The sequence below is a fragment of the Monodelphis domestica genome, chromosome 1, assembly GCF_027887165.1.
Source record: "Monodelphis domestica isolate mMonDom1 chromosome 1, mMonDom1.pri, whole genome shotgun sequence".
NCBI lineage: Eukaryota > Metazoa > Chordata > Mammalia > Didelphimorphia > Didelphidae > Monodelphis > Monodelphis domestica.
In genome coordinates this window covers 502,477,868-502,502,354 of record NC_077227.1, presented here as the reverse complement: position 1 = coordinate 502,502,354, position 24,487 = coordinate 502,477,868, and the positions used below count along the sequence as shown (strand labels likewise).

Below are 24,487 nucleotides of genomic sequence, written 5' to 3'. Positions count from 1 at the left end.
TTTTGAGGGCCATGCATTTCTTAGGATGATCACTGGCAGACAAACCTTAGGTTGAGGAAACGGAACCTGGTCAAGAGAGAAGAAAAGGATCAAAGGAGTGGGAAGAAGAAAGAAAGTGAGGTATCAGATAAGAATCTCAGAGAAGTACAGTGGCCATATAATAAGTGTCAGAGTTGGGGTAGAATCCCAGATTCTATACCAGATGTATCTGATCATATGGCAAGTTAATACAAATCTAGTGTTCAGAACTGTTGTTCAGTTGATTTTAGTTATTTTCAACTTTTCATGACCCCTGTTTGGAGTTTTCTTGGCAAAGATAACTGGAGTGGTTTGCCTTCAATTTACCGATGGAACAAACATAGTTAAGTGACTTGCTCTGGGTCACACAGACATTTATAGCTGGTAAATGTCAGACCAGATTTGAATTCCAAGTATAGTGTACTTATCTACTGTGCCACCTAATTCCTTCAGAGTAGAGGAGATGATAATCATCATATTGTCCTATGTTCTGGACAATCTTTGTTTGAAGTATTTTGCTCAGGCCAGGATAACACATTTTAAGAAGGCTATTGATTTATAAGGTGGAGTAGAGTGGTTGTTTAACCTCCACCAGAGGAGGGAAACAAAGACGGTACAGAATTAGAAATCATGTCAATCAACCAAGCACTTATTAAGTATCTAATATGTATCAGGCATTGTGTTAAGCACTAAGGATACAAAGACAAAAATGTAATAGTCCTTGCCTTCAGGCAGCTTACATCCTATTGGAGAGACAATATACATATATATTTGCAAAATAGTTATAAAGTATAATCCAGGTAATTTTGAAGGGGAAGGCACTAGTAGCTGGGTAGATCAGGACAGGCTTCATGCAGAAGGTGGCTCTTGAATTGAATTCTGAAGACAACTGGGGATTCTAAGAGGTAGAAATCAGACTGAAGTGCATTTTAGACATGGAGTACAGCCAAAGCCAAGGTGTAGAGATGGGAAATAGAGTCTCTGATGGGAGGAATAACAGGAAGGCCAATTTGGCTGGGCCACAGATTGCATGGAGGTTAAGTAATGTTTAATAAGGCTGGAAAAGGAAGGTTGTGAAGATAAATGGATGGCCTAAAATATTTGCTCTGGAGAAGAAAGTCTATGAATAAAATTGCTGTCTTCAGGTGTCTAAAGGGTTACTATGGGAAAGATGCAATTCAGTTTTTCTGCCTGGCCCCAGAGGGGAGAAATTGAAGCAATGAGAAAATAGTATAGAGAAGCAGGTTATGCCATCCAGTCCAAGTAAGAGCTTGCCTATTAGTAAAGGCTGTCCAAAAATGGACTAAGCTACCTATGGAAGTAATGAGTTCTCCATCACAGTAGGTATTTAAGCAGAGGCTAGAGGGACACTATTTAGGAATGTTACAAATTGGCATTGTGTCTCAAGGATGAACTGAGTTTACTAGATGCCCTCTGAGACTTCTGCCATCTTAGAGTTTCTGATTATTCCATGGTCACCAACATCTCTTCCTTAGGCTATCTGCCATATGTCTGACCCTCACTAGAAAGAACCAGAACAGTGTTTAGTGGTACGCAGAAATACTTCCATGCACCATTGTCATTTTATAATGGCCACTATTGAAACCTGCTGTAAACTTTAGTAAATCAAGCATTTAAAGCAATGCACTTCCCCCTATACCACTGATTCAGTTGATGCATTTTTATAGAACTAATGAATGCTGTCAGGTAAAGTATTTGTACATCCTTTGTTTTTTTCTGAGAGGCACCTTTTCTGTATATAGGTTAATCATACAGCTCCAGAAGAAATTTTCTTTTTCATTTTTGTTTTAGATTTCTTTAATAGTAGACACTCCAACCTAAAATGAGATGTGTTTTTCTTGAAAATGATATCATGTATAAACATTTATAGGGACAGAAATTTCTCTAGGCAAATTATTTTTACATGGGCTAAAAAAAGAGGAAGAAAATTCACTTTATTGATGGACATGAACCTATTAACTGTGGCAAAATAGAGTAACTATCTATGGATACGTATTATGGGAAAGACCCAAGCTCCATATATAACACTCCTTTTCTCGCCAGTCTCTGTAGAGGCAATACCCACTGTTCAGCTGTGACAGACATCAGGGTGATCTTTGGGGAGGCCTCATTGCCAAGGCCACTTAAGCTTCACACCATAGGGTGTTCAAGGTCGTCTCATTTCAGTTATTGTCTCTAGCGTCTGAGGAGGTGCTGCCAAATAAAACATTGCTGTTCTGTGACATGTTACTTAACTGGGACTTGGTTTTGATCAGGAATTGTGCCCTTCTGTACATGACTCTTTCCTGTTCCTGCTTCAGCTCCAGGTAGGAGCGGGAGAATGTGTGGAAAATGGAAGTTACAGGAAATGCCATGAGGAGGATGCCACTGAGTATGCTGCTCAGAGCCACCACCTGGCCAGGAGTACTCCTGGGCACCATGTCGCCATATCCCACCGTTGTCATGGTGATGACAGCCCACCAGTAGCAGGCTGGGATGCTACTGAATTCTTGGCTATCAGCCATCTCATTCTCAATGACATAAAGCAAGGGGGCAAAGAGGGCTATAGCCACACAAAGGAATAGCAGCAGGAGCCCGAATTCCCGGGTACACCGTCGTGCTGTGAGCCCAAGTGTCTGCAGACCCAGAGAGTGTCTTGCCAGTCTCATCACATACAAGATCCTCAAGGCCCGAAGGATTCGGAGCACGAGGCCCACCTTGTCCAGGTAGCTGTTGCCAGAGCTAGGCTTTTTTTGGTCCACAGATGTGCTGTCCACCACCAGAGTGATGTAATAGGGAAGGATGGCAATTATGTCAATCAGAGTCAAGGGGCTCCGAAGGAAGGAAAATTTGCTGGGTGCCTGGATGAACCTCAACAGGAACTCGAGGGAGAACCAGCCCACACACACTGACTCCACAATGAAGATATTGTAGCACATCTGGGAACATTCACCCTGAGAGCAAGAAAAGATGCTAGAATCAGGAACAAAACTATAATATTGTTTGGCCTGGAAATAAAGAAAAAGGCTGGGAAAGAGGAGTATATAACTGGTCTATACAAGCAAACAAAATGAAGTACAGAGGGAATGAAGTTGGAATTATTTACTAAATGTTGTAATTGGAAGGGGGCAGCTAGGCGGCTCAGTAGATTGAGAGCCAGGCCTAGAGATGGGAGCTACTGGATTCAAATCAGGTCTCAGATACTTTCTAGCTATGTGACTCTAGTCACTTAACCTCCATTGTCTAGCCCTTTCCACTTTTCTGCCTTGGAACCAACACAGTATTGATTCCATGACAGAAAGTAAGGGTTCAAAAATATTATTATTGCCATCTTCAAATATTTGAAAGACTTTAGACCATATATGGCTATTTGCTAGGGGAAATCTAATAGAGAATGCTTCTAAAGGCCTTGAAACTGGCCACTCAATAGAGAGCAAACAAAAAGGACTAACTACATTGATTTACCTTGTGACCTTATTCTCTGAGAACCATCTCAAAAATGAGTGAGTTAGAATATCTGACCTTTTGTTCCCCTCCTTTTCTAAATCTATGATGATGATGATTCTACAGTTATGCTGGAAAGAGAAGCAGATAGAGAGGCATAAGATCACAGATTTGTAACTGGAAGAGAGCTTAGAGATCATTTAACCTGATGCTTTCAACTTATGGATGATGAAACTCAGGCCCAGAGAGGGCAGACGACTTGTTCAAAATAATATAGACAGTGTTCAGTAGAAGCAGGGTTTGAGTCTTAAGTTCTCTTAATCTAGATTCTGGGCTGTCTTCACTACATCATTTAGCCTCAGAAGATTTGCATTCATGTCCTGGCTGTCACTTTTTACTGAATTACTTTGGGCAAAACTCTCCAATTCAATAAGCATTTATTAACTGCCTGCTATGTACCACCCACTGGGCTATATGTTCAGGATTCAAAGACAAAAATGAAAAGCAGTCTCTGTACTCAAGAATCTTACATGGCATTCATTCTACTTAATCTTTTTGAAACTCAATTTCCTCATTGGGAAAATGGAGATAATAATGTCTGTACCACCTTCCCCACAAGCGTATTGTGAAGAAAACACTTTGTAAACCATTATTATTTTCAGTTATTCTCCAAAGAGGCTATTACAAGGCAAAAATATGTTTGAAGAGGGCTTTGATAAATGAATGAGTGAAAGGCACATAATGGGATGTTTGGGAACATATCCTTAACCTTTTTTAGAAATGGTGCTTTTACTAGGACATCAAAGAAGTTGATGAAGTAGCTCCCCCCCATTTAATAAATTATCCAAGTAAAATAGTCAATTGTAAGCATTCATTATCATATCATCAACAGTGGTGATACAGGAAATTCTTAGTGTTTTACAGTTCACACTTGAGCAAAACTACTTGGTGGGCCCCAGGGGGATATGGCAGGGGGCTGCCTCTTAGCCTGCTTCCCTGATGAACTCACAGATGAATGCTGCCAAAGAAACGTGGAGTCCCTGTACAGCTAGAGACAGGAAAAGATGCCTCCTGCCTCAGGGCTTAGCCAACCAAGGTACTTACTATCAGGGATAATTTGACTTGTTGGGAAGAGAATTATAGAAATAACTTCTGTAGTTATGAGGGCTCTCAGGGACAGCGAGAATAATACAAATTCCATAAAAGAACTTGAAAGTGTTTCTGCTTTGTGTCAAAGAAATTTATTCCTACAACGTCAGTGAGGAGGAATGTCAGCTGTCAGGCACCAGGATATGAAGTGCAGTGAACTAAGGCAACGTGTTGAGGTGCATGTCAGCAGTGGGAGTTCTGCCATCCAATACTGGCAAATCATTGCACTCCCCTCCTCTCTTTTGATGTGTTACAACACAGTGTGTGGCCAGACAGATTTCCTTGTCTTGTTGTTAGAAATGTTAGGCTCTGCTGGAATTTAAAAAACCTAAAGATGAAAGCATGTGATTTTTCACTTGTTTATTTGGATTTTTGTTTTGGGGTTTTGTTTTTTAATGATTATTCTCTTATAAAAATGAACAATACGGAGAAATGTTTTCCAGGATAATACATATATAACCCAGAAAAAAAGAAACATAAGGGTAAGGCAGCCTGTGATTAGTGTGCTGTAAGTACCTTAAGAATAGCAGCTATATTCTCTCTGTTGTGCTGAAAGAAAGATCCAGAGTCTGAAGACTAATCCTTACCTGTGAGACCTTGGGCTAGGCAAGTCATATTACCTCTAGTAGCTTCCCCAGCTTCCACAACTATAAAATATATTATTTGTGATGCTGTCCTCACAACTTAATTATTAGGAAAGCATCACATAAACTGTTGAAGTGCTTCAGAAATTACTGTTAGACCAATCCTGTGGTTGGTATAGGGAAGTAGTAGAGGGGAACTTCCAATAGGTGGCTGTTCTGCAAATTTATCATCTTGGAGAATTGCTTGGGACATGAGAATTTAAGCACTTTGTCCAGGGTTATAGCAATAATACATATCAGAGGCAAGACTTGAAGATTGCTTTTTTGACTTGGAGACCATTCTTTACCCATTATGCAACACTCCCTCTCAAAATGGGTGATTATTTTTATAAGTTCCTGAGCCAAAATGAAAGGATCACCAGATATCCAGGTTGAAGGGATGTCCCCTAGAGTCAAGACGTGGCTCTAGGGACTCCCAACAGCAAATTCAGTGTTCTTTTCATCATACTACATACCTCAAAGACAAATGCCATAACTCTTCAAAGGGATAATGTATGTTAGTTTTCACTGAGCAGAGAGGGATATGTATGTGTGTGTGTGTGTGTGTGTGTGTGTGTGTGTGTGTGTGTGTGTGTAGCTGATTGTGGGAAAATATTAAGGAAGGAGAGGGCAAGGGAAAACAGGGTGGTGGAGGGATAGAGAATACATTTTTTTGTTGCTTTGATTCTGACTCAGTTGTAAAAAAAGATTCTTAGGGAATAAATCTAATTCCATGGTTCTTTTCTTCAAACAGAAGACTTAGTATTACCCCAGTGAAAACAAGGTCAATTTAATTTAGAATTTATAAACAATGAATTAGCTCTCCAGTAGAAACTATTTTGTTTAATTAATAGTTATGTAATTTATTATATACACTATACAGCAGGGGTTCTTAAACCTCATTTGTGTCATTGACAACATTGGCAGTCTTGGTGACACCTGTGGACCCCTTTTCAGAATAATGTCTTTTAATGTATAAAATAAAATATAAAGGATTACAAAGGAAACTAATCATAATGATTTATAGTTAGCAAAATTTTTTAGAAAAAATTTTTCACAAATTTCATGTTAAGAATTCCTGTTATTCAGTGACAAACAATTTTGTGGGCATATGTTGGTGGGGTGGGAAGGAGATGACAACCTCTTTCCTCCAGTAGAATGTAAGTTCCTTGAGGACAAGGATTATTCCATTTTTGCATTTTCATATCCAGTGCCAAGCATAATGCCTTGCACTGAGTAGGTACTTAAGAAATTTTTGCTAAAGTGAAATAGAGCACTTGACTTGTATTTTAGAAGATCAAGGTCTGAGTTCTTTTTCTATCATTAAGTAGGGTGAACTTGAGTGAAGTGATTTTAGCCTCTTTGAGCCTTAGTTTCCTTAATTGCGACAATATAATAGTTTATATTATATATAGTTTGTCATATATATTTATAATAAAGCAATACTTTATAATAAAGGCTACTTTAGAATTGTTTCAAGAAAGTTCTTTGTGACTTCTTGGAAAGAAAACACTGTAAAATGTTAAGTAGTATATAAATGTGAAATATTACACATTATTCTAATTTGTATTTTAATTGTGCTTCTCCACTGAAGTCCTTCTCACCCTAATAGCTAACATTTATTTAAACTTTAAAAACTTTGTAAAAACTCTTCCCTTACATCTTTGAATCAGTACTGTATATTGGTACCAAGGCAGAAGAGTGGTAAGGGCTAGGCAATGGGGGTTAAGTGACTTGCCCAGGGCCATACAGCTGGGAAGTATTTGACCAGATATGAACTTATGAGAGAGGTTAGGATAAAGGACCTCTGAAGTCTCTTCTATCTCTATGATGCTATAATGCTATGAACCTATGCGGTCTTAGAATCTCCTTCTCTTCTAATATACTTCCTGAGACCTAAAACTCTAAAAGATAGTCTTCTGACTCCCATACAAGTAAATCTTCCCCCATACTAGCAGGAGCTTACTTGTTCTTCTTCTTCTCTCAAGCTGGGCATGGTGCTGATAGAAAGATTCACTGCTGTGATGGTTACAAATAGCACAGAGAGACAGGCAAACACCTTCCCTGGCAGCCCTGAATGAGGTTTCTCCACCATGTCCTGCAGTCTCTTCATGCACTGGCCCAACCTGGTCTCCTCGGCCATCTCCCCAGCACTCTCACTCTCTGGAAGGTCATCCTCCCTTTCGTTCATTTCAGCAAACTCCTCAATCTTCTGCAGGTATCGTCGACGGCAACACCAGTCTAAGTTGTCCTCCTCGATGCCCCAGTACAGAAGCTCCTCCTGGAAAGAGAGGGCACACATCTCCCTGAGCAGCCGAAGCTTCCCTACCCGAAGAAAAGTCAAGATTGTCCGGAAGGCCCCAGGATTGCGGTCAAAGAAGAACTCATTGCAGGTTACATCGTAGTCATCACAGACATTGAGGATGTCATCGAAGTTGGTACAGGACTTGAGCTGGCCCAGACGTGTCAAGGGGAACTCATCCAGAGTAGTCCATGGAAGCAAGTACTTGATCCCCCCCACATTAATGATGATCTGTCTTTTTCGATCTTCAGGTTGAATGCTTTGGTGGGTGTTGTCTTTGGGGTGAAGTCTCTTGGCTCTGCGGTAAAATACACCCTTGAGTGATTCAGTCCGTGGAAAGAATGCATGCTGATGACTGAAGGAAGCATCTGATGTGCAGCTCAGGGCACTGTAGTCATAATCTGAGTTCTCTCCAGGCAAGAGGGTCATTTTTGTAACTTAACATCACTTGCATGGGTCAGCAATGAAAATCTGTAATAGGGGAAGAAAGAAAAGGTGGAGGGACAAAAATCACATCTTTCTTACAATGATCAATTGTTGGGTAATAATAATAATAAAACTTATTTTTTACACAGTACTGTAAGGTTTGCAAAACACTTTCCATTCCATCCTCAAAATAATCCTATAAGGTAGATGCTATTATTATTCCCATTTTACAGATGAGGAAACTCATATTAGGAAGGGCTAAGTGACTTGCCTAGGGCCCAGACCTAGTAAGTGATCAAGGCAGGATTTGTACTTAAGTCTTCCTGTCTCTAACTCCAATCCTGTAATCATTTACCAACTAGTTGCCAAGATTTAGAGCTAGAAGGAACCTTATTGGCAACCAAGTCAAAGGATCATAGATATTGACTTGGAAGGGATCTCAGAGGCCACCTTGTGCAACTGTTCCATTTTACAGATGATGAAACAGAGGACCAGGAAAGTTCAGTTCATTGCTTAACGTCATCCAGTTGAGTAAGCTTCAGAGCTTGGATTTGAACCCATCATTCTTCTGACTATACAATCTGCCTCTCAAACAATCAGTGAGGTTTAACTAAGCACTTTATATGTATCAAAGGGCAGCCAGTGGATCTAGTGCCAGGCCTGGAGGCAGGAAGACTCATCTAGCTGAGTTTAAATGTGGCTTCAGACACTTTCTAGCTGGGTGACTGTGGGCAAGTCAATTAACTCCATTTCCATCAGTTTCCTCATATGAAAAATGAACTGGAAAAGGAAATGGTAAGTAGTATCTCTACCAAGAAAATCCTCAATGCAGTCATGAAGAGTCAGACATGGCTGAAAAGTGACTCAATAACAACATAATAATGAAAAGAAAAGTCATCACTGAAAGACTTCAAAATTCTGTTCAATACAATGAATAATCATGACTTAAGAATACTAATGATGAAGTATACTTCCATATCTTTTGAAAGTGGGGTGATGGACTAGAGGCAAAGAACAAGACATGCATTTGAGATGCAGTCAATGTGTTGATTTGTTTTGTTTGACTAATTTGTTACAAAAGAAGGACTTTTTTTTGTGGCGGGGAGAGGAAAGTTGGTTGTTAACAATGTGAAGAGCAAGGGAAAAACAGGGTGGGGGTGTGGAGAAGAGATTGTTTTGTTGATTATTTTGATGCTGGCCCAACTGAAAAAAATTAGACTCTTGGGGAGAATGTCCCCCCCCCCAAAGAAAGGAAAGAGCATCAATGAAGCATTAAAAATACAGAGAAGTTCAGAAAAGGATACGTATAAGTAGGGCAACATTGATACTACTATGCTAAATTTGATAAACACTAAAAAAGAGATTTTATGCAACAGAAATAGAATTTTATTAATGATCCTTTTTGTACTTTGAAATGTTTGTTAAGTTCATAATGAAAAAGAAAATTGAAAAGATTTCAACCCTTTGCCCTTACTACTTTCTTACCCTAAAACATGCCTGCCCTTGTGGTTCCTTTTCCCCACTTGTTAAGTTCTTGCCGGAACTTCCATTTTAAGCTAGCCATGTTAGCCATCTTTCATCCCTCAGAATCATCCTAATTTGGATTCTGACTCTCTGGATTTTACCACTGCTCTCTTCCCTACCTTCCCCAACCCTTTTTTGGAGTTATCTTTTTCCATTAGACTGTAAAGTTTCTTTTTGCTGGTATTTATAGCTTCAGTACTTAGCACAGTGTCTGCCACATTGCAAGCACTTAAGAAATGCTTGCCCATACAGTACTATAGGGAGTGGTCCCTGGGCTGAGCTTTGAAGTAAACTAGGGATTTGAAAAGGCCAAGGTGAGGAGAGAATACATTCTAAGCATGAGAGACAGCTTGTTCAAAGGCACAGAGATGGGAGATAAAATATTGCATGTGAAGGAGAGATGGGAAGGCAGGGTCAGTGGAACTGCAAAACTGTGAAGAGAAGCCATGAAAAAAAGGTTTGGAAAGTAGTTTTTATTTATGCATTCAATTACTCATTCATTTGCCAAAACTATTAGGACTGTTTTGGAGATTCAGCTACATGTGAGCTTGAACCACAAAATGTTAGTGAAAAAACTCATCTTAGAGCTGGATCAGACCTTAGAATATAGAAGGTAGATTGCGGGGATTAGAAGATATCTCATGACATAGTATAGAGAATATTTTAACTGGGAGACCCTTAGTACACAGGATATTAGATCTGGAAAGTACCATAGAACATGGCACCAGAGGGCTATAGAGCACAAACAGACTATTAGAATTTGAAGAACTATTAGGGTAGGGGTTAAGAACATCTTGGAACTGTATCATGTAAGTCTTTGGCAGTCTAGTGAAGTCTATGTAGACTCCTCAGAATAATGTTTTAAAAATATAAAATATGTAAGATCAAAAAGGAAATCAATTCTATAGGAATGGCTATCAAAATATATATATTTTTAAAAAGTTCACAGACTCTAAGTAAAAAACCCTGTGCTTTAGGCCCCTTTTCAGCTTTGATTTTTTTCTTCCAAGACCCTCCTTTAGTTCAAATAGACTAGTTCTTTGAATTCCGGATATGTCTATATCTAGAAGGGCCTGCACGGGCCATCTGTTCAATGCCATTATTTTATGGATAAGAAATCTAGGGACCAAAAAGGTTAAGTAACTTGTCTAAGGTCATATCTGTAGTATCAGAGCTGGCATTTGAACTCAGGCCACTCCAGGTTCTCCATCACTTTTCCCACTGTATCATGCTTCCTCCCTAAAATCTTATGTCCACTCAGCTCTGAAGATTTATCTTCTTCCAGATGACATAATCTAAACAATTCATTTCACAGATAAAGAAACTGAGACCCAGAGAAGTAACTCACTCAAGATCACACAGCTGGGATTACTGAACAAAAGAAATATGTGTGCTTGTTGGGAGCTCACCTTCTCCACATACTTGAGAAGGATAATGATTATCAGCAAATAATTCATCCAGAGAAGGGAAGCTTACAGAACCAGGACTAGGGATAGGTGGCTGCCAAAAGCTTGATGTTAGCAGGAGTGGGAAGGGCATGGGAAGAAGAGAACATAACAAGAGATAATTTTAATAAGTATGTTTGAATCTCATGGTTCTATGATCTCACTGGTGACAATACTCATTTCTCTGTCCATATCTCAGCCACACTTTCTCATCATATCCAATTCTATAGTCCATGATCATTTCTAGAGATCTTCTACAGAAGGGAGAACTCTATAGGGCTTTCCTCTAGTTCTTTGAATTTCTCAAGGTATAGTTTTAATACATAGGTTGCCTATTTATTATCTCTCATTTTTGTTATATATATGTATGCATATATATTATATAAATGCTAGGAAATTCAGGTTTCTGTGGGTGTCTAGTATTGTTGTGTAGACATCACATTTCAAGAAATCCAATGAAGGCTCTGGGCATTCCTTGGAAGCGAAGTGGTACTAACTCTGGCATCAAAGGTCCCAAGTGGAAATCTTGCCTTAGAAATGCTTACTACTTCTACTTCTGTGAATTTAGGCAGATAATTTAAACTCCCTTGGCCCGAGTTGATTCACCTATAAAAAGAAATTTGAGCTATATGACTTCTGAGGTCCCTTCCAGCCCAGTCAATTAGTGAAAGTAACACACAAGGGAGTGTAATTTTCAAATCTTGATTAGAGCCTTCTGAGTACTTTGTTCTGATGTCTCTGGGAGGAAAACCTGTTTGCTCAGGGCAATCAAAGATCCCCCAAAGTGGGTGAATTTCTAGAGGAAGAACAAACATACAAAATGTTTTCTGTTCTTTTTGTGTTCCCTGGGGAAATAAATTCTACAGCATTCAATAAGAATGAAAAAAGAAATCTGGTACAAAGAATGCCTCTTTCTGTAGAATAGCTGCTCCCAAAGTTGTCCATAAATCCAATAATATTTCACCTGTGCAAGAGGAAACTTCCAATTGAAATGATTGTGAATCCATTAAAAATATATTGGCTGCCCCATACCTTTTGCGAAATCTGGATTTTCCCAGCATGGCTCCAATAAAAAAGAACATTAGACTTTAAGTTAATGAACTTTGTTTAAGTCTTGGATCTGCTGGTAATACCCATGTGACCCTCAAGCATCTCATAGTCTCTGTTTCTTCTTCTCTGAATGAGCTGGTTGGACTAATTGAATTCTAAAAGTCTTTCAAAGTTTATATTCTGTAACAGAAATCTCTGCTTTTGTGGAGATTTTATACACATACAGACATTTCACCTACCCCCAAATATGCCAAGGTATTATTTATTAACACAGGACTTACTTTCTGTCTTAGTATCAATTCTAAGACAGAGAGTGGTAAGGGCTAGGTAATGGGTAGAAAATCAGGGTTAAATGACTTGCCCAGGGTCACATGGCTAAGAAGTGTCTGAGTCCAGATTTGAACCTAGTCCTTATGGAGATATTTGTAAAGTGCTAAACACACTGCCTGACATGTAGTAAGTCCTTAAGAAATTCTTGTTCCTTTCTCCTTTCCTTCCCATATTGAGTTTCTTTTTAAAAAGACGATAATTATAACAAGTAAAAACTGTTTTAGATACCATATTTACTACCTATGTGACCTTGGGCAAGTCATTTCCCTTCTTCTCTGCCTCAGTTTCCTTATCTGTAACATCATAAAGTTGGACTGGATGGCTTCTAAAACTTCTCTAGCTCTAGACTTATGATCTGGTGATTTTATGAATACTGACTTTCCAGGAAGTGTTTTTAACTTCATGTAAAAATGGAGCGAGAACTTTGGTGAAACTATCAGGATTCTATGGGAAAAGTATGACACAATCACATTCTATGCATTTCACATTAGCAATGCTGCTTTCCAGAGTTGGAATAATTTTTCTTTTGCCATTACAGGAAGGAGAAAAATGCCATTTTTGTTAATAAGGACAGTGACAGTGGCAATGAATATTTTTTCAGTCTTTACAGCCAGTGAAAGGTCTCTTAAGAAACAGAATAGTAATCACCTCTTTCTTCTTAGCCTCATAATGCTTTAACCATTTCAGTTGTCCCTCCCAATTATATATTTTCTATTTCTTTCTATTACAGGTGGCTCCCTGTCATGAATTAGATCATTGTCATCCTCTCTGAAAAGTTGTTCTGTCTTGACAATTTAATATGGAAGAAAAGTCACGCTTGTTCCTAGCCACTGGCTCACCGAGGGATGATACATATTTTATACTCCAGTTTTCCAGCTCAAGGCTCCCTAGAGATGGTGAAAGAATGTCATTTGCTAAAATGAGGTTGGGGCACTTATTCTTTTTATCTCACAAGTCAACTGATGTCCAATGTATCCATTTTGTTTCTCCTCTGAAGTTTAATAAACCAAACTCATTTACAGTACCAATTCTCTTGTGCCAGAATTATAATTTCCCTAAATCTTAAAAATAGCTACTTCAACCTAGCCTGATACTAAGCACAATTTCTCCTTAGTTACCACTAAAGTGTCAGCATTACTAAGTCCCCCAAAATATCTATCCTTGGGTCATTGGTACAGTTGAATTTTACTTCAGAAGGTAAAAGAGAAAGAGAGATTAGGGATAGGGATGGAGCAAAGGTTTTTAGTAAAGGTATGGAGGGCAAGAGTGGGTTATAGGAAGTTTTCTTGAGTAGGAGAGTGAAGGGACATAGACAAGCAAAGTAGCTTCTATGGCAAAGGTAAAATTTGTTGGAGAGTTAGAATAATGTTTGAAAATCCAATGTTGAAAATAAATGTTAATGGTGGGTTGAACCTTTGTATTGATTTGGAAAGAAGAGAAGCATAGGTCACTGATCAGGGGAATAGTAATGCAGGGTGAAGACTCTGGAGCCAAAGTGCTGCCACAGGAGTTTGTGAGATTTTGGTCCCTGAGGAAAAAATGTCTGACTTGGAAAGAGTGCTAGACTTAATCAGAAGATACCGATTTCAGCTTTTTACTAATTACATGACAGAACAAAGTTGCGGTAAAGTTGCTTTACCTCAATGAACCTGTTTGTTAATCTGAAAAAGAAAAATGGGGTAATCACATTTGTACTCCCTTTGTGATGAAGTTCTCTACCCTGAGAAAGCCGTCTCAGAGGACAGGTCTATTTTTTTTTTTAACTCTTGCCTTCTGTCTTAGAATCAATACTAGGCATTGTGGGCAGAAGAAGTGTGGTAAGGGCTAGTCAATGAGGGTTAAATGACTTGCCCTGGGTCACACAGCTGGGAAGTGTCCGAGGCCACATTTGAACCCAGGACCTCACATCTCTAAGCCTGGCTCTCAATCCACTGTGTCACCTAACTACTACCAGTGTAATTTTTTTATAACCAGATATAAGCAGTGGCATGTATGGTTCGGATGTTATATTTCACACATGAAACCCTGGCTTTTGATGTCAGTATAAAATGGTCATCACCTCTCCAATAGGGCTGCCAGTCTCCCTGATCCAAGGGGAGCCTTATCATCTTGTTATTCTACCTGTCACCTATATCACTTCTACCTCCTACTTTATATGTCCAACTTTAAAATAATTTATGAATGAACAGCCAGCTCAGGCCCACCTATTGGCAGCTTCAACTTGTCAGGAAGAGTTGAACCTTGAGAAGTACATGGGCAAGGAATTGTGATGGTGAAAGAACTGTTAGTGGATTGCTGTTGAAGAGGGTCCAAGTGGACTCTCCTCCACTTTGACCTTGGCTGTGAGGCTCCAGCAGTCGGTAAAGAGCTGAGCCCTTTGTCTTTCAGGCTTGGTACATGCCATGGATTACAGGGTTTTTAAATCCTTACCTTTTGATTTAGTTTCGATTCTAAGATAGAAGGGCTAGGCAATTGGGGTTAGGTGACTTGCCCAGAGTCATACAGCTAGTGAGTATCTGAGGTCAAATTTGAACCTAGGTTCTCTTGACTCTACTATATCCACTGTGCTACCTAGCTGCTCCTATGGAGCACAGTTTTGGTAACAGCAAGTGTCATATTTTCATTTTTCCCTGGGAGGTTTGTTCTGACTGCTTGAACTCATCACCCCCCCCCAAAAAAAAAAAACAACTCCCCTTATCTTGTGGGTGCAGTTTATGGATTCTTGTATTGTCTGATTGGTGAGAAGCAGTCAGTCTTGGGGAACTCTATTAGAGGAGTGTGGATCCAACTTTGTACTAATGTCCTTAATTCTTTGTGAGTATGTGTGTGTGTGAAACAGACAGAAGAGAAACAGAGACATGAGACAGAAACACGAGAGAGAGAAGAGAAGTGGAGAGGAAGAATGCTTTTAAAGCAATTGACCAAAGGAATTACAGGACACTAGCTATGACTCTCTGGATACTCTCTTCCCACCATTATTTCTTCCTGGTTCCTCTCCTACCTGACAGCTCCTCAGTTTCCTTTCATTATCCAAGTCTTGCTCCCTTTATGTAGGTGTATTTCAGAGCTCTATCTTGGGTTCTTGCCTCCTTCCATATTCTCTTTCTCCTGGTAAGCTCATTAGCTCTCATGGATTAATTGTCATCTCTATGCAGATAACTGCCAAATCTACCATCTGACTTTTGTCTTTCCCAAGCTCTAGTCACTAATCACCAACTGCTAACTGAACATCTCCACCTGTATACCCCAGAAGCATCTTAAACTCTGATGTGTCTAAAATAGAATTCTATTTCCCTAACCCTCCTCTCTTCCTTATTTCCCCAATTTCTTTTAAGGGGACCATCATTCTAGTCCCTCAAATTTAAAACCTTGGAGTCTCAACACTTCACTCATTCTCACCCACCAGATATATTTAAATGCTAGGTCTTATGGTTCCTGCTTCCACACTGTATCTCTTATCCATCCCCTTATGGATGGCTATCCCTGAGTATTTTATTATCTGTTTTCAGTCTACTGCTAAGTAGCTAAGTAGCCTTTTACCTCCAGTCTCTTCCCTCTCCAATCAGTCCTTCATATAGCTGCCAAATTGACATTCTTAAAGCACAAGTCTGACCTTCACACCTGTAAACCCCTTTCAAGAAGCTTCAGTGCCTCCCTATTATCTTCATAATCTGGCTTCAGCACATCATTCCAGGCTGATTTTACGTTATTCCCTTCCCCCTCTATTCGTCCCCCCCTATACCCCAATCCCCACCCTAATGTACCTTATATTCTAGCAAACTGGCCTACTTGTCATTTCCTGTATAAAAGAATTCCAGGTCCCACCTCTGCATCTTTGCACAGGCTGTCCTCCAGGTCTGAGTTGCTCTCCTATCATCTCACAGCTTTCTTGGAATCCCTAACTTCCTCCAAGGCTTGGGCCTTTCTGAGAACCTCTCATGCACCCTTTAAAGACCCTTAACTATACAAGGTCTTTCCTGATCCTTTTAGTTAGTACTGTTTGCCTTCCCCCATTTTCTATTACTGTTATTTTGTATATTGTTCATGTTTACTTATCTCTGTACATAAGGTTTCCCTGAGTGGAATATAAGCTTCTTTAGGGCAGGGATTTTTTTGTTTGTCCATTTGTTTCTGTAGTTAGCAAAATTCCTTGCACTTGGAGTAATCTTAATACACCCTTGTTGAATTGTATTGAGTTATCTTTCCATTGCTAATTCAAGGTTTTATGGCACCAAATTTATTTGGAAGTCTGTTTGGTTTCATCTACCAAGACAAGAGGACATAGAGTAAATACTGATGGCAGTGAAGGATTTTGATATTAACTGTTACATAGGCTTCTGACCAAAGGTAAAGGCAGCATGTTATATTGCAAAGAACACTGGCATTGAGTCAAGGGAGCTGAGTTCAAATCTTCTCTTGAACATTTATTAACTGTGATATCTAGGACAAGGCACTTAACCTATTTAAGCCTTAGTTTCCCTATCTGAAAAATGAAAGGGTTGGACTACTTGGCCCCTGAGGGCCCTTCTAAGCCTATGATCCTGATGCCTTCCTTTCACTATCTTTCTCTTTCTCAAATGATGAATAGGCACTTTGACTATTCTAGACTTTCTTCACAGACTCCCATGTATCAATCTATGAAAGCCAAGATATCAATCTTCCAAAGTGGGGTCTGGGGATGGATGAAGTTACTGCCTTTCAAAGAACACATGAGAAAGAAATCTAAGCTCTGGTTCAGTTAGAAAGAAGTAAGGTTTTCCATGCCACTGCCTCAGCTCAATGCTGGCAAATGCATCCAACAAGCTCACTCTGATAATAAATTAGGCACCTCCTCAAAAACATAGAAAACTACATTAGTACCTTTCTCTAATCTAGCTCTGGTAAGGAGTCCAAGGAAACACGGGGCTTTGTCAAAGAAGTCAGTGCCAGGTCTATAGATCTTGCTTCCCTTCCTACTTGATGATATGGTCCTCTTTCCAAAGACAGAAGATAGTCACACATCAAGGCTGAGGAAAAAATTTTGCCAACCCCCAAAAGGGTTATCTACCTTTCCCAACAAAAGGTCACTCCTTTCTCCTGTTGTCCCAAATACTACCACTCTCCAATTGTGTAAAATTTAAAATAACGAGTCTATGAAAGTGGGAGGAAGAAGAGTGTTTATATATAGATATATCACAAAAACTGAATTTATATAGAAATTTGAGACTTATGAGATTATCTTATCTTGGTCCCCACATTAATGCTATCAGCAAATTAGTCTGTGTATTATTATTATTACCATTTGACTGTTAAGGAAACAAGGCATAGAGAAACTAAATGACTTGCCGGAAGTCATATGATTAAGTGAAGTAACTACCCTGGGACATGTAACCATAAAGTTGAAGTTTTTTGGGTAAAATCATCAGTTCATCTTTTTTTAAAAATACAAATTTTCTTAAATTTGTATGATGTGATGGAAATAACATTGGGCATTGAATTCAGGGACTTTTCTTTTTCTTTCTTAAAACTTTACCTTCCATCTTAGAATCAATACTGTGTTTTGGTTCCAAGGCAGAAGAGCAATAAGGAAGAGGCAATGGCGGTTAAGTGACTTGCTCAGGGTCACAAAGCTGGGAAGTGTTTCAGGTTGTTTATTTGTTTTTGGTAGAAAAAAGCATTTTGAAGTTGTAAAACTTCATGGAAATGTGAGTTTAAAATCCTATTCAGTCACTTTATTATGGCAAAGAGGGGGGGCAGCTGTGAGATAAGAAAGAAGACCAGATTTTGAGTCTAAAGGTCAGAGTTTGGGTCCTAGCTTTGACACTTGCTAGTTGTATGGCTTTAGGCAAGTAATTTCCCCACTCTGAGTCTCATCTGTAAAGTGAAGGGGTTAGACTAGATGCTTATTGAGGTCCCTTCCAGCACTGAATCCTACAATCCTGTGTTGATGATACTGGCTCCTCAAGGTTCTCTCCTGGTAGAACACAAGCTTTAGCAGTTCCTATTAAGTACCTAAGGTATATTCATAGATGTGTGTATGGTAGTTTTAGCTATATATTTCTTATAAAATGGGACTTTTCTGTCATGCATTTCCCAACCTTGGGACAAGCCATCCACTGTAACTGATGAGGGCACAAAGATGGAATGAATTTATTGTTCCTACACAGACATTTGTGAGCTCTAGGAAATATAGAATGCCAAGAACTCACAATGAAATAATGCTTAAAGTTTTATAAATAAATTTCCCACAAGAATCCCGTGAGTCAGGTAGTATATTAGCCTCATTTTCTAAATAAGAAAACTGAGGATCAAAGTGACTGTGCCTTGTGACAAGTGACTTATCCAAAATCATGGGTTTTCTTTCACATATTCTTCCTGAATCAAGACTAGAATGGTGATATGGACATGGAATATGGACAGAGGGATATGGACCAAGGAAGTGATCATTATGTCTCTTCATCCCTACCCAACCCTGTTCCAACAATCCCCCAATATATTTCCTCTTTGGTCCTTTACATGTACTTATTGCCTTTCTTTTCTTTTTAAAAATGTTTACCTTCTATCTTAGAATCAATACTAAGTATCAGTGCCAGTAAGGTCTAGGCAATGGGGGTTAAATGATTTGCCCAAGGTAACAAACTAGGAAATGTCTGCGCTCAGAGCCATCAAGCTGCTCCCATTCCTCAACTTTCAATGCAAACCTCTCTGCTTGAAGCCTGTCTGCTTTGGGGACAGGGAATTTTAAGAGGAAGGAAGATATCACCTATTACCTCTAGGATAAAGTACAAACTTCTTACTTTTGGTATTTAACATTCTTTATGTCGCTAGCCTACCTTTTCAGGCTTATTTCATTTTACTCCCCTGCCTGAACTTTCTATTTCCAATGAATCAATCAAAAGCATTAATAAATATGTGAAGTCGTATGTTAAGTGCTGGGAATCAAAGAAGAAAGCCCTTTCCCTCAGGGAGTGTATATTCTTGTGAGGAGATAACATGTATATTTCTAGAAACATTCATATTATTTACAAGGTGGATTATAACATATACATATATAAGTACATTCAGAAAATAAATAAAATCAATGCAAGGTAGTTTTTTTTTTCTTTTTTGAGTATTCCTTAGCTACTGTGTGAGTGGGAGAGAAATCTGGATTGTCTTCATGAAGGATTTCATCTAAGAGGCAGCTGGGTAGCACAGTGGATAAAGTACAGGGTCTGGAGGCAAAAAGTTAAAATTCAGCCTCAGACCTTTAGCTGTGTGATCCTGGGCAAGTCATATCCTTTACCTGTTTTAGTTTCCTGTTCTGTAAAATAATTCTGAGGATAAAATGAGATAATATTTGTAAAATTTTTTGTAAACCTTAAAGCTTTATTGAAATTTTAGCTATTACTATTAGATCCTTATAAAAAATTTCTACATCAGTACATATCTATAATGTCTCAAATGTTTCTCACTGATTTTCCATTTCTCACCTTTTGCATTTCTTCTCTTCAAGTCTTTGTTCTGGTATCACCTTCTTTGGTCCCCCCTTCCTACTCCAATTTGTTACTTTTATATCCCTCTCCTGTTGTTAGAATAGAAGCTCCTTGAGGGCAAGAACTATTTCATTTTAATACAAGTGTCTTAGACCTTAGCATAGTGCCTAACCAAAGTTAAGTGTCTGATAAGTTCTTCATTGATTCAAATGACCTTGTATTTACTTCGTAGAATACCAGTTTTATCCCTAGCAGAACATTTGGCATTGTCTCAAACATAGCAGGTAGTTAATAAATTATTTTTAGTTGCATTCCATTGATAGCATGTGCCTTTAAGTCTTAAATCCTTCTTCCCAAACTATTCTAGATTTATTCAAATTCAATCTTACTTAAAGTATGCCACCTTGTTTTGAGGTATCTTTCATGATAAACCCTTTCACATTATTTCTGGTTTCCCCATAAGACAATAAGGGGATCCACACCAGATGAAGGTCTATTCTTTCCCAACATCTCTTTTAAGCTTACCCCCCCCCCCCCCACTTCCTCTCTCTAATGCTGTCATCTCTGCAGGATTAACTCAGGGAACTATGAACTTAGATTTAGCACAAGGGGAAGCCCCCAATTCACGCCATAGTTGGTCACCATGAAAGGCATCCTATTGAAATCTTTCATACCACACTAAACATAGACTCAAAGACTATCAGAGCTAGAGAGGACCTTGATAGTTAACTAGTACAACTCCATTTTATAAACTAAGAAGCTGAAGTATACAGGAGGGTGTATCTAAGGTTATTATATATTCAGAGTCAGGGAGAGACCTAGTGTTTTAACATGATTTCTGTTATACTATGCATTTGTATTCAGTTTATATCATGAAATGTTTTTCAGAATTTGTCTTTTCTATCAAGGTCCACTCCACCCACAACCCCACCTTAAGGCAGAAGAATGGTAAAGGCTAGCAATTGGCATTAAGTGACCTGTCCAGGGTCACACAGGAAACAGCTGAGATCACATTTGAACTCGGGTCCTCCTGTCTCTAGTCCTACATCTTCATCCAGTGAGCCACTTTACTTCAACAAACACATATTAAGCACCTATATGTGAAAGGCACTGGGGATATTACAGAGACAAAAATTAATCAGCTCTTGCCTATGAGGAGCCTACATTTTCCTAGAGAATAACACACACACACAGATAAGTCAATTGTATATGATTTGTATTTACAAAATACAAATAAGTTTTTTTGGGGAGGGCCTAAAACAATCTAGATGAACTAAAATAGATTTTTAAATCCACTCACTCAGGAAAGGATAAAATCTTCGATTCATAAATATTTGTCCAGATCTACAGACTTGGAGACTGCCTAAAAGTTTCCTACTCCTTCCTCACAACTATATGGGACTTTCCTCAAATCCTTTTTTACATATGACCTTTTCCCTGGAGCAATACGTGGTCAAGACTGAGAAATCTTTGGCAACAGTTAAGATAGGGGTGACTTCCTGCTATTCCATTGTTTTCCTCTTTTATAGTAAGTATAACCAGCTTTCCTCCTATTTTACCAACCAGGCTCTATATGCAGGCAGATCCAGCCTTCCCTAGATAAAGTCACTTCCCCTCTCTGGGCTCCCGTTCCTAATCTGTAAAATGAGGGCTTTAAACTAGGTGATCTCTAAGATCATTTCAGTTCTAACACATTTTGCTCTAAGATCCCTTCCAGCTCTGATATTTTATGCTAGAAGGTCCCCACCAGCACTAACTGTAAGATTCCAAGTTCCCCAAAGTAGCCTTTAAAAGCAAACCAGATCAGCTCTCTCACCTCGCCCCCAATGAGGGGGGGGGGTTGTCTTTCCATCTTCAAGGGCAAATAAACACCCAGGAGGAAGGGTTTTCTCAGGGTTGGGGGAACAAATACACCTCTTTCTGGAAATCCCAATGGAAAGATGCCCCCATTTTGCTCAGTAGACAAGAACATTGAATAAAAAGCACAACAGCCAAGTTCAATCCAAACCTACCCAAAAGGACAGCGGGTTCATTTTTTTCAGGATCTCTTATTCCGACACCAGGTACTAAGTAAAAGAAAGAGGAGAACTTGCAAACCCAGGGTCAACCATAAAAACACAAGGGGAAACAACCTTGAAAGGAAAGGATCCATCAATAAATGCGAATAAAGATGAATACCTCTGGACAGGCCGAAGGTTTTGCCACCCAAGGTGGAGAGGACAGGAGTAGATGGTCACTAGCTCAAAGTTCAGATCATATGTTTCTTTCGCTCTCCAGCCACTCGAAGTGGGAAACTCGGCAACCTCAAGTTACCTCCAATTTCTGACGCCTGGGGCGGGTGGGGGGTTGGTCACCCAATCTGTGGTTTTCCCACCCCACCCCCACCCTCCAGTGCCGAATCCTAATCAAGTCTGATCCTGGGTAATCAGATATTGGGGGTTTAGGTCCAGATGGCCAGATGTGAGGACTGGGGGCACGGGTCAGACGCCTGGACCTCCCTCGTTCCTCCCCTGGTCCTGGGAAGAGCTTCTTACCCAAGGGAAAACTTTACCGGCTTATGCCCAGCGCCCGGAGAAGGAGGTGGTGAATGGAAGGACTCCCAGCTCTGTCCCTGGGAGGCTCCAGCCAAGGCGGGCGTGGTTTCCAGGAGGCAGCGGGTGTCCCTGCCCTGCCCTGCTCGCCTCACCTCGCTTGATTCTGCACTGCTCGGGGCTCGGCTCCACACTGCTCTGGGAGAGAGTAGCTGCTCCAGGCGTGCCAGCAGGCTGGGGTTGGGGGGCGGGGAGGAGGGAGGAGGGAGGGGGGGGGAAGAGGCTGGGGACTGAGCGTCGGAAGAGGAGGGAGGAAGGGAGCGCAGCGCCCAGGGACCAGAGATGGTCCTGCTGCGGGGGCCCTGACGCTCTGGCTGCCCGGCTGCTTCAGCCCTCCCAGCACGTGCTCGCACCTGCGTGGGCTCCTAAGCGTCCCAGAGCCCCAGCCATTCCCCCCAACCCCCTTCCCCCGCGGCGCGTAGGCAAGCAGACCCACCCGCGTCCCAGCTAGCCCCTGGTTCCTAGCTTCTGGTTCTCAAGACGTGATACTGCCCCCTGCCCCCAGAGCACTCCAAAACTGCCCCGCCGCTTCCCAGGTCGCTGGCCGGAGCGCGGCTCCAGTCGTTTTCCCGCGGTTCCCTGTCCCGAGCAGGTCTCCTCCCCTGGAAACTGTTGCTTTGCTCACCGCCCGCTACATCGGCATAGGCGCTGCCACCGCCGTCGCCTCCTTTGCCGCTGCTCAGTGTCAAGTTGTTAGGTCTGAGGAGCGAAGCCAGTGAGTGGCTGGACTCGCTAGGAGCTTGAGGGGACCAGCGCTTCTCGCGCTTCTCTCAGCCCACCTAGCCGAGAGCGAGCAGGAGCTGGGCGCTGGGGAGGTGAGAAATCACGGGGCCACCTGAAGGGTTTGCATTGCCCCTCCTCCCCATCTCTCTCTCTCTCTCTCTCTCTCTCTCTCTCGTCTCTCTCTCTCTCTCATCTCTCTCTCTCTCTCTCTCTCTCTCTCTCTCTCTCCTCTCTCTCTCTCTCTCTCTCTCTCTCTCTCTCTCCTCTCTCTCTCTCTCTCTCTCTCTCTCTCTCCTCCTCCTTCCTCTCTCTTTTCTCCACCCTCCTCTACCACCTTCTGACCTTTCTCTCTTCTTTTTTTCTCTCTCCTCTGCCTATCCTCCATCCTCTTGCCTCCTCCTTTTCCATTCTTTTTTCCTTTCTCTTCTTCCCCATGCCTTTGCCTAAGCATCCTCAATATATTTTTCTTTCGGCCTCTCCATCTTTTCCCATTGCTCTTTTCCATTTTCCTCCCTTCCCTCCCCCTTCTCTTCACACTCTTTCCCTCTCCCCCTTCTCTTTTCTGCCTGTTCTTTCTTTCCCTCCTTTCTCCTACCTCCCGCTTCTCTTCCTCTTCTTCCTTTCCTTCCTTTTCCCACTTTTCCTTCCTATCCTATCTTCTTCCCATAACTCCAAACCCGACATCCTTCGAAGATTTCCTTTCCTCCCTCTTCCCTTTCTGCGTCCTCCTGTTTCCTTTTTTTTGGGGGGGGTTTAGCCTCTCATTCTTTATTCTCCACCCCACCCTTCCCCATCTTTCCTCCTCTGTTGCCTCCCTTCCCCATTCCTCCTTCCTCATCGTTCTCAATCCTTTTACTCTTCACCCTTGACTCCTCTCTTCATTTGCCTCCCTCTCTCATTCTTCTCCTATACACTCCCCTCCTTCCTCTTTTACTTGCTCCACTCTCCCTCCCACCCTATCCTCCTTTATCCTTCTCCCCATCCTGCCTTTCCTCTCTCTTCCCTCTTCTGTTATATCCCCTCCTTTCTTTCCCTTCCTTGCCACCTTCTCAATCCTACCTTCCTCTCATCCTTCTACTTTCTTCTGTTTCTTCATCTTTTTCTTGTTCTCCCTTTTCCTTCTCCTGTCTCTTATCCTCCCCTTTCTTTCCCTTTTCTTCTTTTTCCTCCCTCTTTCTTTCCCTTCTTTCAGCCTCATTCATTTCCCCATTTCCTCCTTTCCCTTAACATTTCCTTTATTTCTCTATTTCCTCTTTCTTCCTCTCTTCCTCCCTCTTCTCCTTATCATTCCTCCCTATTTCCCTCCCACTATTTCTCCTTCTTCCTTCCTTCCTTCCTTCCTTCCTTCCTTCCTTCCTTCCTTCCTCCCTCCCACCCTCCTTCCTTCTTTCCTTCCTTCCTTCCTCCC

The 24,487-nt window shown here is 40.8% G+C and overlaps 1 protein-coding gene across 5 annotated transcripts; it reads right to left on the bottom strand.

Annotated features, from left to right (window-relative positions):
• Positions 1–1,948: 1,948 nt before the first annotated feature.
• Positions 1,949–23,277, bottom strand: KCNG1 (potassium voltage-gated channel modifier subfamily G member 1). 5 transcript variants are annotated; one of them, XM_056812942.1, is made up of 6 exons: positions 22,982–23,218; positions 22,317–22,494; positions 21,944–22,094; positions 21,778–21,831; positions 7,201–8,007; positions 1,949–2,972 (listed from the first exon to the last, which is right to left on the bottom strand). In XM_056812942.1, exons 5-6 carry the CDS (start codon positions 7,963–7,965, stop codon positions 2,202–2,204), a joined length of 1,536 nt encoding a protein of 511 aa, XP_056668920.1. In that variant the 5' UTR covers positions 7,966–8,007; positions 21,778–21,831; positions 21,944–22,094; positions 22,317–22,494; positions 22,982–23,218; the 3' UTR covers positions 1,949–2,201. The 5 variants fall into 5 exon arrangements, with proteins under 5 accessions (XP_056668920.1, XP_056668919.1, XP_016283962.2 ...); XM_056812941.1 differs by lacking the exon at positions 21,944–22,094 and having other exon boundaries at positions 22,300–22,489; positions 22,982–23,277; XM_016428476.2 differs by lacking the exon at positions 21,778–21,831.
• Positions 23,278–24,487: the final 1,210 nt, after the last annotated feature.